The sequence below is a fragment of the Chrysemys picta genome, chromosome 7 (assembly GCF_011386835.1).
Source record: "Chrysemys picta bellii isolate R12L10 chromosome 7, ASM1138683v2, whole genome shotgun sequence".
Taxonomy (NCBI): domain Eukaryota; kingdom Metazoa; phylum Chordata; order Testudines; family Emydidae; genus Chrysemys; species Chrysemys picta.
In genome coordinates, this window is record NC_088797.1 from 98,468,598 (window position 1) to 98,483,548 (window position 14,951).

Genomic DNA, 14,951 nt, shown 5'->3' on the forward strand with positions numbered 1-14,951 from the left:
TAAAGATGGGGTAGCCAGGAAATGACCATTGCTATATCAGTGTAGCCCCAAGCATGCTACTAAGTTATGTGTCATGTCAGTACTGGGAGGTGGGAAGGAAATTATCATGTCAAAACAGTTCATATTTCCTTTGCTGGGGCATCACTTCTAGAAAACGCTCCTGTAGGCCTGTGCTTCTAAGGCTGGATCACATTAAGCAGAGCTGGAAGCCTTACCCCACCTAACAGCTTGTAGTAAGTAGAACAAGTTTTCACTGTCATTTGGTGGAGGGAGATGGAGTTATGAAGTTACCAGGGGTATGGGGCACCATTCTCAGTGGCAAAGGTTTGTTCCAATTTCCTCTGTATTAAAGAGTTGATACAATGGTTTACTCTCACATTTATTCTGAATGATTTTGCACCACAGGATACAGTGCTTTCAAGTTGCAGCATGCATGTATATAGTGCAGGAAGTATGACCCATAAAATGTAGGTAAAGGCTTACCTCTTCTTCAGGAACCTCATAGACGTCTGAAGGAAAAAGAATATTCTGTAGTTACAAAAGAGGATCACAGGTTTCTTTTGACAGAAATACAGTCTGGAATTTACATCAAAGTTCTGCTTTTAAAGAGAAAATAAGATTCTTCTGGGGAAAAGGTAATTTTAGGAGATGTGATTGTTCTCGCTTAGGGACTGATTCTTCTTGTCTTATTCATAATAAACTGTGCCTTACTCCTTTTTAACTGTAAACATGGATTTTTGTCCTTTTCATCATATTCACAGTCAACAATACAGGAATTACATTGCACCCAAATAACCTTAATTTTTGTACCATTCTTAGTGCAAAAGGCAAGAAAAGAGCCTGAACTTGGAACAGTTTTTAACGTTATCACATTTGGATGACCTTTGAACCTTCCTCTAACCTTGTTGAAGAAGGGACCTAATGAATCATAAACCCTGAACTTCCAGTGAGAATCCACTGGTCTGAGTCCTTTGTATCACCACACTGTTAGCCCTGAGCTCCTGCTCACTATTGCAGGGTTTTTCCTTGCTCACAAAAATCCCAACAGATTGTAAATCATGAATATTAAAAAACAAACATTAAAATAATTAATGCCATCATCTAAATCCAGCTTCACAGAGTGTAGTGACGCTAGGCTGTATTATATTTTAACTTTAGCAAAGTAAGAACTGTAATCTGGCAAGTGCTCTAATACCCACTAGAGGGAGCTGTTTTATCTGTTTAAAATCCATCAAGAAAATTGTTGCTTAGAAACTGTGATCACAACATTGAAAAAGGTGTTTAAAGATGTCTGCAAAGTTATGTGATAAAACTGCAAATCACAGAGAACTTTTGTAACTATGGCTTGGAAGTTAAACAAATTCCTAATGAAAATGAACATGCGTAATGCTTGGTAAGAATTGTGTAACTAGTTTGTAAAGGTTACATTCTGGGCAATTAATGCCATGACTAGAAAGCAATACAGCATAGAATTGGCACTACTCAGCTAAAGAGGATTAAACACATGTTTGCAATTACAGAAGAAAATATCCCACCCTTTTATTTGCTTTTGCCTTTATTTTCTCTTTCCAGATAAACTTCTTTTTACAGTACATGACAACAAGAGAAGCATATGCAAAGCGATCAGAATCCACATAATCTCAGTAAGATTGAGTCTTGATTCAGTATTTTAAAAACTCATCTTGGTATCCTATGCTGAAATGAGATAATTGATCAATGATTTATTGGTTCTGGTAAGTGTTTTTAGCTTATGTTGATCCATTTGGAGTCTGACTTTTACTAAAGCAAAATAATAAAAAGCAGAAATGAATTCAAGACAAGTAGCTCATTCCAGTTTTATTCATTCTTAAAACAGATTTATAGTGCAGGGATCTATTTCAAACACAATATAGGCAAAATGGCTGTTATAAACTAGAAATACCTGAAGGGGGAACTTGCTTTTATTTTACAGACATGTGTGATAGGTTTATGTTTTGAACACATCAAGTGTAACTTAATATCTTGCAATAGAAGAGATGAGTAGATGGATCTTTGAAATAAAACACCCAGTAAATTGCTTTGGGCTAATGCTAGTTTTTAATAGAACTTGGAGAATACTGAAAAACGTTTATAGAATAGTACTTTTATTTGTAGCAATGAGACAGTCACAAGAGGGTTAGGTCAGAATTGTCAGGTTCAGTGTGCAGAGAGAGGGAGGCAGCAGGGGAGATGGAGGGGGGGGGGGAGAGAGAGAGAGAGAGAGAGAGAGAGTGTGTTTATACAAGTAACCTGAAGTTCTTCAAGTCCCTTGCCAGCTTTGTGACCTATCCTCACTACATAATTACCTTGCTGTCAAAAGAGCTGTTTCTCCCTACATGTGCTCATTATCCCTTGTGATAGGTCTCCTTTCTTTTCATCATCAAGTCCTATTCAGCATTCTCCTCCTGATCAAGTGTTGTGCTAACTCACTATCAAGTGGGTTATTGGGCAACCTCTTCAACAGCTCTGGAGCAACATGGCCCAGCAAGCCCTACATTGGGATGAGTTGATCTCCTTGCTTTAAACTTAAAAACAAACAAAAAAACCAACCGTGCAAACACTCTGGAATTTATGCACCAGAATGCCCCCTAGTATTGGAAAACCTCCAAGCATATAGATGGGTGGTGCTTGTGGGAATGTAGGGAAGGATCTTGAATGCTCTAGAATTTCCTTTTAAATTACCAAGCAACAAAGATCAGTGGGAATACTCAGTTAGGAAGGATTGCTGGCTCTCATTCCAGCTAAGCAGAATGCTATCTATGGGTATGTCTACACTGCCCATGTTACAACACGGCCAGGGCAGCGTTGTGACGTGGGCAGTGTAGTCATGCTTTATCGTTGGGGAAGAGCTCTCCCGGCAATTAAAAAATAACCACCCCGAATCAGCGGTGGTAGCTTTATCGCCAGGAGCATGGCTGGCTATACTGGTGCTTTTCGGTGCTAAAACTTTTGTCGCTCGGGGAGGGGTGTTTTTTCACACCCCTCAATGACTAAAGTTTTAGCGCTGAAAGTGGCAGTGTAGACACAGCCTATCTGTTCACTGAAGATGAAAGTGAGGCATGAGGATGAACCTGCGGTGCATGGGCCACACTCCAAAGAATACCTGCCACTGGAGGGAGTAGCCGGCTTTCAGACTTCCTACTTTATAGATAGGGAGCAAGATTATCCACCTGCCTCCCCACCAAGTGCCATTGGAGGAAATAAATGGCAAATAGTTGGCTGTTTCCAGGGATGAGCAAAGGTCTGAGCTGGTTCAGCCATCCCTAATTATGTGCAACATATTAATACCTTTTCCATCCAGAAATCATACTATTGCATTTCCAAACCTCTTTGTCAAAACAGGGTGTCTGCAAGATGATCCTCTTACACCAATATAAACTTTGCATACCTTGCACGAAAGGAGACGCAGGAACAGGAGAGGACTTGGCAGAGCTAGGAAGAACTGGCTTTGTTGGCTTGACAGATCTGTTTATAGGAGCTTAAAACAAAAAAAGAGACAAACATACCAATGTCACGTCTATGAAATGAGAACAAATACAAAGAAGGTCTGAGGGCTAGTCAAGAGACCTTGAGAAATTCATTTGTGGCAGAAAAAGAGCCTCTGACTCATGTGAGTAACCTTATTCTCAGTGCTTCCACCTTGCCATAAATATCCAAGCTTGTCAACCATGTGAAAGTGCAGAGTTACATACTGTTCAATTGACTTTTCACTTTAGCACTGTAAGTTTAATTCCCAGCTAAGTAAATCCCAGGTGCAACTGAAGTAAAAAATGAAGCCCCACATCTCTTTGTTAAAAATCTGCCTGGACACCCCAGCATATGGAGAATTTTAATGAAGCAGTACTCTTGGATGAGAGGAGAGGCATGGCAAACCAAGCCAGGATTCTCAGTTGTAGGAGTGTAGGATTGTGAAAGGTCAGGAAAAGAGAGGTTGGAGCCAAACATGGCAGTTGGGAAAGACAACCCTAACTTTTGCCTTGGGACTGTCCTAGCTACGGGACCCACACTGCCCCTCACTTGACTGCAGTCTCTTTAGAACTTTCCCCTCTTCTTTAAGAACTAGGGCTGTTGATTAATCACAGTTAATTCATGCAATTAATTCAAAAAAATTAATTGGAATTAAAAAAAATTAATCGTGATTAATCAGTTTTAATCACACTGTTAAGAGAATACCAATTGAAATGTATTAAATATTTTTGGATGTTTTTCTAAATTTTCAAATATATCAATTTCAATTACAACACAGAATACAAAGAATACAGTGATCACTTTATATTATTATTTTTTATTACAAATATTTGCACTGTAAAAATGATAAAAGAAATAGTATTTTTCAATTCACCTCATACAAGTACTGTAGTGCAATCTCTTTATTATGAAAGTACAACTTACAAATGTAGATTTTTGTTGCATAACTGCACTCAAAACCAAAAAAATGTAAAACTTTAGAGCCTACAAGTCCACTCAGTCCTACTTCTTGTTCAGCTAATTGCTAAGAGAAACAAGTTTGTTTACATTTATGAAAGATAATGCTGCCCGCTTCTTAATTAAAAGTGAGAACAGGCATTCACATGGCATTTTTGTAGCCAGCATTGCAAGATATTTACGTGCCAGATATGCTAAACATACATATACCTCTTCATGCTTTGGCCACCATTCCAGAGAACATGATTCCATGCTGATGACACTCGTTAAAAAAATAATGCATTAATTACATTTGTGACTGAACTCCTCGAGGCAGAATTGTATGTCTCCTGCTCTGTTTTACCCGCCTTCTGCCATATATTTCATGTTATAGCAGTCTCGGATGATGACCCAGCACGTTGTTCATTTTAAGAACACTTTCACTGTAGATTTGACAAAATTCAAAGAAGGTACCAATGTGAAATTTCTAAAGATAGCTACAGCACTCAACCCAAGGGTTAAGAATCTGAAGTGCCTTCCAAAATCTGAGAGGGATGAGGTGTGGAGCTTGCTTTCAGAAGTCTTAAAAGAGCAACACTGTGAAGTGGAAACTACAGAACCTGAACCACCAAAAAAAAATAAAAAAAAATCTTCTGCTGGTGGCATCTGACTCAGATGATGAAAATGATCATGTGATGGTCCTCACTGCTTTGGATCGTTATCAAGCAGAACCCGTCATCAGCAGGGACACATCCTCTGGAATGGTGGTTAAAGCATGAAGGGACATATGAATCTTTAGCGCATCTGGCACGTAAATATGTTGTGCTGCCAGCTACAACTGTGCCATGCAAATGCCTGTTCTCACTTTCAGGTGACATTGTAAACAAGAAGTGGGCAGCGTTATCTCCTGCAAATGTAAACAAACTTGTTTGTCTTAGCAATTGTCTGAGCAAGAAGTAGGACTGAGTGGACTTGTAGGCTCTAAAGTTTTACATTTTTTTTGTTTTTGAGTGGAGTTATTTTTTGTACATAATTCTACATTTGTAAATTCAACGTTCATGATAGAGATTGCACTACAGTACTTGTAATCGGAGAATTGAAAAATACCATTTCTTCTGTTTCTTTTTTACAGTGTAAACATTTGTAATAAAAAATAAATATAAAGTGAGCATTGTACACTTTGTATTCTGTGTTGTAATTGAAATCAATAGATTTGAAAATGTGGAAAACATCTAAAAACATTTAAATAAATGGTATTCTATTATTAACAGTGCGATTAATCACAATTAATTTTTTTTAATAGCTTGACAGCCCTACTATGAACCCTAGCAACAGACATCCAGCGGCACTGTGTTTACCCTAGAGTAAAATTATCATGTGCTTAAAAAATTAAAACTCACGTTTTGTAGATTGTGAAGTACTGCCTTCCGTAGGTTCAATGTAGTTATCTTCATCATCTACAGGCACGATATAATCATCCTGAGAAAAATGCAGAGAAAAGCTACAAGCTAAGCATGCATTATGTCAAATACACCACACGGCACAAGCCTGTCTTGGCAGGAATGGACAAGATGCACTAACGCCAATGGTTGTCTCAGGCATCTAAACTCCCTCTGTGGCTGGATAAGGCTGGGCTTTTCCATGGACTTTCCCCCTTCACCAAACAGCTCCAATTGTGGCACAGCTGATCGATCACTTACTGTCTGAGTACTCTGCAGCCCTGCCCTGGTGTTCAATATTTCTGTTCCTTCCCCACCTGTCACCAATCTGTCTCTGGTGACCAGGGAATGCTAAGTGGGCTGAATGGCTCCACAGATTTATGATGTGGGTAAATGTCCACTAGAAACTAGTGTGAGACTGTATTTATTTTTATGACCTACGTAATGATTTGAACCACAGCAGTCAGATGTGAAAGACTAGCATATTAAACAAGTGCAGCATATACTTCATGATACTTATGGGGCCATAATCCATCTGTACGGTAAAGACTTATGTATCTGTGAACATTACCTCATCCTCATGGAACTCTTTGGTCTTGGGTGGCACTTTTGGTTTCAGAGTGGCAGATGATGATGGCAGAGATGGTTTAGATGGTTTCTTCGGTTTAATTAAAGACTGACTTGGCCTGCTTGGCAGTGGCTCCTGGTGGGTAGTGCGATTGTCTTTAAATGAGGGGGGAAATGAGAAGTTTAGTACATAATTACTCACTAACTGCAAACAGTTGTTTTAATATCTATGCAAACTGAGCATCTTTACTATGCCTATAGTATAAGTCATATAGAATGTTCTGTGACTGGAAGTGATGAGAATCTATTATGTTCTATAGTCCTTAAGTACTGTAGCATATAAGTTCCCATGCAGCAAGGTGGGTGAGACTGAAATAGATGATATGGCCAGCTTCTCTGGGGTACCACCAAAATACCTACAAGGAATTGGGTAATACAATTCCTCATTATTTGAAGTGTGCAAATAATGTGTTTATTACCTATCCAGCCACTTGTCTGGCACTGTAGTAGTTGAGTGCCTTATATATATCCAGTACCTGAGCCTCATATAATAAAACTGAAAGAGACGGGGGAAGAGGTGTGCAGGGAGGGGATGGTTATGTTGATATTCCTTTTCCCAATGTCCCAAATCTTGGTCCATCTGAAGTCAATATAAAAACTTCCATTGACTTCAATGGGAACAGTAGTTAGCTCAGAATATAATGTTGAAGGGAAGAGAAGGGTCTGTTTGTTGGAGCAATATAAGCAGAGTCATCTCCTTCCAGTTCTGTTTTTAAGGCTACGTGCTTCCTACTCCCAATTGTTAAGGGCAGTATAGGCTTAGATCTTTGGGACTGTTATGCAGAGGCGCTGACTCTGTGGGTGGTCTGGGGCTGCAGCACTCATGGGGAAAAATTAGTGGGTGCTCTGCACCCACTGGCAGCCAAGCTATCCTCCTCCCCTGCCCAACCTCCTCCTCTCCCTGAGTGCACCATGTCCCCCCTCCTCTGCCTATCTCCCAGCGCTTCCTGACTGGCCCCCGCTGCCAAACAGCTGTTTGGCAGCGTTAGCATGATCTGGGAAGTAGGGGGAGGAGCGGGAACGTGGCACGTTCAGGGGAGGAGGCGGGGCCGGGGCAGGGATTTGGGGAAAGAGTTGGAATAGGGGCAGGGACGGGGTGGAGTTGGGGCGGGGACTTTGGGAAAGGGGTTGGAATGGGGGCAGGGCCTCATGGAAGGAGTGGGGTTGGGGCTGGGGCAGAGGGAAGGTCGAGCACCCAGGGGAAAGAGGGGAAGTCGGCACCTATGCTGTTATGGCCCCTGTTTTGCACTTGCTTGGCTAACAAGTTAGGGTATAAACAAGATAGAAAACAGGGGTCCTTTAATGTTTTGTCCTTCTGGCTTGACCTTAAATCAGCTAGGGAAGAACCAATTCCCAGATTAGGCTAACTGGGTGATTTCTGGGGCGTGCTCAGTGAAATTTCTCCCCAATGTTCCCATGCATATTGTTTTATTACTCAGTTTATAACTGCTCATCACAAAGCCTGTAGGCCTTCTACAAAATATACTAACAAAAACTTGGAAGACAGCGGCTATGCTGAGGGGGTGTCTCACCTGCCAACAAATCCATGAATCCTTCCAGTAGGCACCCTGATAATTGGGGTTGGGAACAAACAGCCCCCTCTCCTTTTGAGGCTAACTCCTGAGAAAAGGACGGGCTTTACACCACATTGACACCATCTGAAATTCTTTTCTTGTTTTTCAATTTGTTAATGGTGCCGCTGGTATAAATAGCTGAGGGACTGACAGGCTTGCATAACCAAAGATTTCATAGGTACCTGCGTATTCTCCCCTTGAAAATGAAAATGATGAAGGAATCTTCTTTTTCTCTTGCTCAGTTGGAGGGGGCTCATAACTGTCATCACAGTTCTCTTCACTCGGGACCACATACATCTCTGAATCAGAGTGGGCATCTGGATTTTCATAATCGCTGTCCTAGAAACACACAGCTTCCCATTTCTTACTTTGTAAAACATTTGTGGGTTCATTTGTGGAAGTAATACTCAAACATCCCACCAGTTGCATTATTTGCTAACCTACAAAAACACTTGCTTGTCATGACAGTTATGAACATGGTCAACTTCATTAGTGTTACTCTATTTCATCATAAAACATATTTAAAATATTTTTGCTCTGGAGAGAAAGGATTTAACAAAGTGCTAACACCCTGATTTTCAGTACCTCATGCCTTCCTCTCATCACCACTGGAACACCACAGACCTCTCACTTCCTATTTCTGCCTTCTTCCTTCTGTCGCCAGAGGCCCTCTGCTAAGCTGTGAGTGCATTCCCCCACATCTGTGAGTCAACAGCCTTATGCTTCTCCACAAGTCCACTATCATGGGAACCAGTTCCTTCCCAGTCTCAACCTCAGCTGCTGATGTGACCTCTATCTGCCCCTTTCTGGTTACTGGTCTTCAGGGAAAGGTCAGGAACTAGCACCAGGAGGAAACAGCTGGCTTTAGGGAAGCAAGTTGTAGAATAAAGAGTGTTCTTCGCCCTGTGGCAGGATGGGTCATGATTTGCTTCACTCTAAAGTCCTGAGGAGACCTTACCATCCTCTACCCTACCTGATGGGGCTTCGCCACTAAAGCCCAAGAAGATAGTCATTCACCAGGTGACAACTACCTGGGAATTAGCTAGTTTTCTATGGGCTAATGAATAATCTTCACATGCTTTATGCAAGGAAAATCTGGGCATCTCAAACATAAAACAATTAGAGATTGTCCTGAGCTACAAAGTTTGGATCTGAACTTTCCTCAAACTTAGGCAAATTTAGGGGTGTTTAGACCAGGGATTCTGTAAAGGGTCCACCTCAAGTAGCATGGAATAAAGGAAAATGGATAAACATTAAATATATTTGAAATGTCAGAAAATGGAGACCAAATCTTATAACAGAGGACAGTGAATTTATATAGATTGTATGGTCTCTGGGGGCAGGAACTCTAGGTGAAATCCTGGACTTATTGAAATCAATGGGACTTTTGCCATTGTCTTCAATGGGGCAAGATTTCACCCTGTTGTTTTTTCTAGTGTTTGGAAAACGCCTAACACGTTGTGGGTGCTACCACTGTCTAAATAAGTGATGCCAAGAATAAGTCACTAACCACAAATTTGACAACACTGATGAATAAGTGAAATCTAAAACTATCTGTAAATCTTCTAAATAAGAATAGGCCAATGTTGGGCCCAGGTATTTCTAAGCTGGGTACCCAAAAATCGAGGCACCTAAATCAGTGGCTACTTTTGAAAATTTTCAACCTCGTGAATATAGTAGGATTTTAATAGTGGAAATGTAGATTTGACTGAAAGTATCTGATTCAGAACTAAACTTTCATTATTATCTCATGTGTAGACCTAATTGAAAGAGTAACTGCTTTCTGACCCCAGGAAAATATACTTACAAAATCATCAGACCATTGTTCATCTTCATCCTCTGCATGTTCTAAACCAAACATTTGAGTTATTTAAGGGAATGGAATAGTGATCACAAACATTCATCTTAGCCACTAATTGAATGGCTCTATTGCATTCCACTCTCTCTCTCTCTCTCTCTCTCTCTCTCACACACACACACAATTCCTGAAAGTTTGTGCCAAACACACTTGTTTTTGGCTGAATAGTGTTGGTAATTAGAATTCTGCTTCTGTTGCTTATTTGGTTTTAGAAATTAATTGGGCGTGCTCATGAAAGAGTCCCAGACTGATGTGCTGGACAACGCAGTCCTCTACTTATCCCCAGTCTGAATAGTAGCGATGCAAGCTTCCCCACACTGCCATGCCCGTGAATCCCTTTTTTAAAGGAAATAAAGAGAGAGGAAGAGCTCATTCAGCCCTCTTGACAATTCAGTTCCAAACTGGATGCCAGTTAACTATGATAGTTTTAGGGATGTGGAAGCTTGTCCACTTGGAACTGGTGATAGAAGTCACTGAACGATTATTAGATTGAGAACTTCAAAACAAAGGTAAAACAAAATTGCAGGCAATGAAGGTGTAAAATAAGCAAATATAGCTCCGTTCACACACTTGAAGATAATGTTTGATGCCATCATTATATTAGCACCAACATCAGATTCCATTATTGTGGGAAGGAGACCTATTTGCCCATATTTCTTTCTTTACTTTCACTTCACAAGCATCATAAGCCCTGAACTGGGCTGGCATTCCATCCGGCATGGCTGGATATGGAGCCTTCTCCCCTTTGAAAATGGCCTAGAGATGGATCCCATAGAGTAGGTGAAGCTGCTTCTCAGAGTCAGCTAGCAGGGGCACTTGAAAATATGGAGAAATACCGATCTCATAGAGCTGGAAGGGACCTCAAAAGGTCATCAAGTCCAGCCCCCTGCCTTCACTAGGCAGGACCAAGTACTGATTTTCACCTCAGATCTCTAAGTGGCCCACTCAAGGATTGAACTCACAACCCTAGGTTTAGTAGGCCAATGCTCAAACCACTGAACTGGCCATCAACTACTTCTTGCTATTTGTTCTTCCCATTGGGGTAGCTCTCCACAGTTTGCTGTCCATAGTTTTACCAGAGAGCATTGCATTATAAGTTATTGGTAATGGTTTAGGATTCACCTCACCTAGAAGATGAATGTGAGCAAATATGCAGTTGTAACAGTCTTAGAAAAAATATACAGTTTAAAGTTCCATTAAGCCATCCTTACCTGAAGCATAATCCCTTTGTGGTACACTTGGTGGGGGTTTATTTTTTAGCCTGTAAACAATAATTATTACATTTATGATCCAATAAGTAATAGTTGCAGGAAGGAAAGCATTAGCCAGACACATAAAAAAAGCTGATGACAAAAGATATCTGCAACTGAAGACACAGGTCATTGTCACAGATATTCAGCCAATTGCTGCAGGCAAATGCTCTGAAAAGAGAGTACTTTTTGGAAACAGCCAAGAATATAGAATGCAATCTGAGGTTTTTTTGTTAAGAACTTTTTTTTTTAAAGAAACAAACATATAGAGGAGCAGAAGCTACAGGCAGCATTATACATTATAGATATGTGCACATCTGTTTAAAGAAGTAAAGCTGATTGAGGTTCATAAAAATCCTAGTAAGAGGTTTATATGTAAGGTGATAAAAGAGTACAGTGCTCTCTGGTTCTAATTTACAACTTTAGATTTGCATGCTCTTTAAATTCCAATTGAGGCTTAAAAGTTTTCCCAGGCTGTCTCTCAGCCAGATTCTGATCTCACTTACAATGATACATGTATAGCTCCTGCAGTCAATGGAGTTACTGATTTACATTGGTATCAGATCAGATCTGGGCTCTCAACCTTTGCATTTGTCACATGTATGAGGTACTGCATGTTTGGTACAATAATGGAAGTACTAACAGAAAGTCTCACACCAATTATTTTTCATAAGGGAATTCAATTTGAATAGCTTTGGTTCTGTAGTATTGAGTGAACCAAAAGATTATTTATAGAAAGATTGAAACATTCTTTATAGGCTTCTCTTCATTTGCAACTGTGCTATGCTTACCTAGAATTTAAAATCATGCAGGTTCCTGTTTGTTTAATTGTAAGCCCTGGGCGAGCACCCCCAGGAGCTTAGTGTAGTGATCTATTTATTATTCCATTAATGATCTGACATTACCTCATAAGAAGAGAAACACATTTCTGTGAAGTTATTCAAGTCAGATCCAATGCTGCATCTGGGCTATTACATGCTTGAGCGGAAGTATCTGAAGCTACTAATGTTTTGCTTTTTGTATTAATAGAAAACATTAATACCATTTGCATTAAAATGCCCTTTTATAATAATTCTTAATATATAATCCAACAATTTTCCTTAGCACTGATGAGACCACACCCTGGGTTTGAGCCAATGCCCAAGTCAATAGAGAGACTCCAATGGGCTTTCAATCAGGTCCTAAAAGAAGTGCTTCTTGTGATGTTGTTTGTTTGCGGAGCTGAGTGTATATTTCACCAGGAATAATGTCCACAGTGACTGTAACTTTTTCTTGTGCTCTTGAAGGTTTCTGAGCCATTGTGATTTCCTTCAATTTTTTCTCTCTTTTTTTTTTCCAGTTTTGTTTTTCTTAACAGTTTGCTGCAATAATTCGATACTCAATATTCAAGACTTGGGCATAATGCTTACTTGTGACTGTTCAGCTAAGACCCACAGCTAAATGTTGTTTCTGTTCCCTGATTGGGTAAGTGCATCTAACTGAATACCCAGATGTGCAAATTTTAAGATTTGGTTTCTGTGAATGATTTTTTCCACAGTTCGTGCTAGTGAAACTATACTGCTCATATAGTTGTAAAAAGTGAACATACATGTATGCATTGTGCAGCCATGGCCAAAATAAATTCATTACCAAGCTCAAGAAAATATCCACGGAATATTTTTCACAGAGTTTGCCCAGCTCTCTTGATTAGTGGTGGCAGAAAAAAGTATAGGTAGTTCTTCCTTGCTGAATGGTTACTAGTACCTGACAACAGAGTATAACTTATCCTGCAGGCAGTATGTTATTAAGCATTCTTAACAGCATATCTCATCCATATCTCATCCAGGTTAGCACAGGCATGTTAAAATGAAGAAACCAGGGCCACTGCCAGGGGAAATGGCCAGGTCTAGGTTTGATGGAGAGGGTGGCCCCAAATTCAGCAGGCTGCTCTGTGCTGGATTTGTGCTGAGGTGCACAAGGACATCAGAGACAAAGGAAAAGGGTGGAGAGGAAGCCAATAAGGACCCTTCTGAGGGAGAGGGATGTGTGGCCTGGCCCATATTGTAGGTGTTCGGACAATAAATTGGGAGGGCTCGCTTCAGTATTTTGACTGACACTATAAATCCTGGCTGTGGCCCTGGCAGAATATGTAAATATGTTACAACAAAAGCATGTGAAGCACAGAAGAGCTCTGTATCTGAGCCATCTATCATGCCTTGTGTGGTTCTGAAATAGCATACCGATCCCAAGTATTTTTCCCAGTTTTGCAAATTAAGGCCACTTGTTCATTTTGGAACCTAAATAGCAATAGAAAAGAAATTATGTTTCTGTCACAGAAATGAAACAATTTATGGCCACATCTGTATTTGTTAGTCTCGTCAAATATGTTAGTTATTCTAAAATTCAAACACAAACCCACAGAAAAGTTACTGAACTGTATTAATATTATTTAGTGAGTGTCAACACTGTGGAATCCTGGTCCCATTGATGTCAGTGGGAATTTTGACATTGACTGGACTGGGGCCATGATTTCACCCACTATTTTTGCAATATGCAAACATGAATGACATGGTCCCTGTTCCCAGGAGCTTACTATCTAGTTACCATACATTTATAATACTTGTACATTTATAATACTTTTACACTTTAGGACTTCTTTTTGTCAGCAATGGCAATGGGCATCACACTGCTCCTGTTGAAGTTAACAGCAAAACTCCAAATGACTTCAGTAGAAGAGGATCAAGTCCTATCTAAGTGCATGCTGTTCAAGGGAGAGATTATAGTTGTTCTTTAGCATATCTTTTATCTGCAAAATAGGCAATTACATCAGAAGTGATTCCAAAAGAAATCACAGTGGTAAACAATTTTACCCACTTTGAAAGTGCCCTAAATATACTCTGTTCCATATTTAAGTTACATTTGATAGACTTGTGAGTTAATCCTTCTGGAAAAGTCCCATAGACCTGAATAGGGATTTACAGAAATTACTCAACTCTGAAATATACAGGCTGAAATCCTGACCTCCCTGAAGTCAGTGGCAAAGCTCCCATTGACTTCAGTGGGGCCAGGTTTTCACCCATAAGTTTATTAGAGAATGACTTTTTCTTTTGTGGAGGTTTGTGAAACATCCTACAGAATTCCACAGCCGAGATATAATTTTCAATTCTATAAGACTCATCCAAAAGAAAAATAAATCCAAACAGGTTTTTGAGAATGTTTACAGCTGTTTAAAAAATAACATATCACATCTTTCTGCATCATTAGTTTCAATAAGTAATCAGCTGGTATTTGAGGCATTTCATTTAATATGAGACCAGCATTGCTTTAGTAGCTTTGCACACCATACACTAGACAGCAGCTAGCAGGCAGTTAAGTGAATGAATGACTTCAATTTTAAATTTTAAAAAGTACCATGGTCTGAAACTTCCTCTCTGCAATGTGCTGAGCACTCTGAGGCTGATGCAGCAAAGCCCTTTGGCATGTCCTGAACTTTAAGCATAGGAATACTCCCACTGAAGTCAGAGGTACTACTCAGTTACTTGACGTTGAAGAGTGCTTTGCGGACAGGGTGTAGGTGTAAGTGCTTTGCAGACAGGGTGTTTAATGAACTACAGGACTGAACTCTGAGCCTTATTCTAACATTGTGTTCCTGGAATACTTGTTTTTAGAGATTCCACCACTTGTGCTAGAGACTGGCACTTGCTCCACTCTACCCTGCATTTCAGCCCATCTCTCCCAGCTTTTAAGAAATAGCTGAAAAAATTTTGTTTTCAAAAATGTTCTTTAATTTTACTGTTGTTGG

The 14,951-nt window shown here is 40.0% G+C and overlaps 1 protein-coding gene across 19 annotated transcripts in view; it reads right to left on the reverse strand.

Moving 5' to 3' along the window:
- BLNK (B cell linker) overlaps positions 1–14,951 on the reverse strand; it is a 139,303-nt gene that overhangs the window by 20,387 nt on the left and 103,965 nt on the right. For 11 of the 19 annotated variants that reach the window (XM_024101223.3, XM_065552101.1, XM_024101214.3 and 8 more), the window contains 8 exons: positions 13,390–13,446; positions 11,132–11,181; positions 9,870–9,910; positions 8,245–8,401; positions 6,433–6,584; positions 5,823–5,901; positions 3,407–3,496; positions 484–509 (listed from right to left, as the gene is read on the reverse strand). In XM_024101223.3, coding sequence (XP_023956991.2) covers positions 484–509; positions 3,407–3,496; positions 5,823–5,901; positions 6,433–6,584; positions 8,245–8,401; positions 9,870–9,910; positions 11,132–11,181; positions 13,390–13,446 — 652 coding nt within the window. The remainder of the gene's footprint in view (positions 1–483; positions 510–3,406; positions 3,497–5,822; positions 5,902–6,432; positions 6,585–8,244; positions 8,402–9,869; positions 9,911–11,131; positions 11,182–13,389; positions 13,447–14,951) is intronic. The other 8 variants (XM_024101216.3, XM_065552102.1, XM_065552104.1 and 5 more) reach the window with 1 other exon arrangement.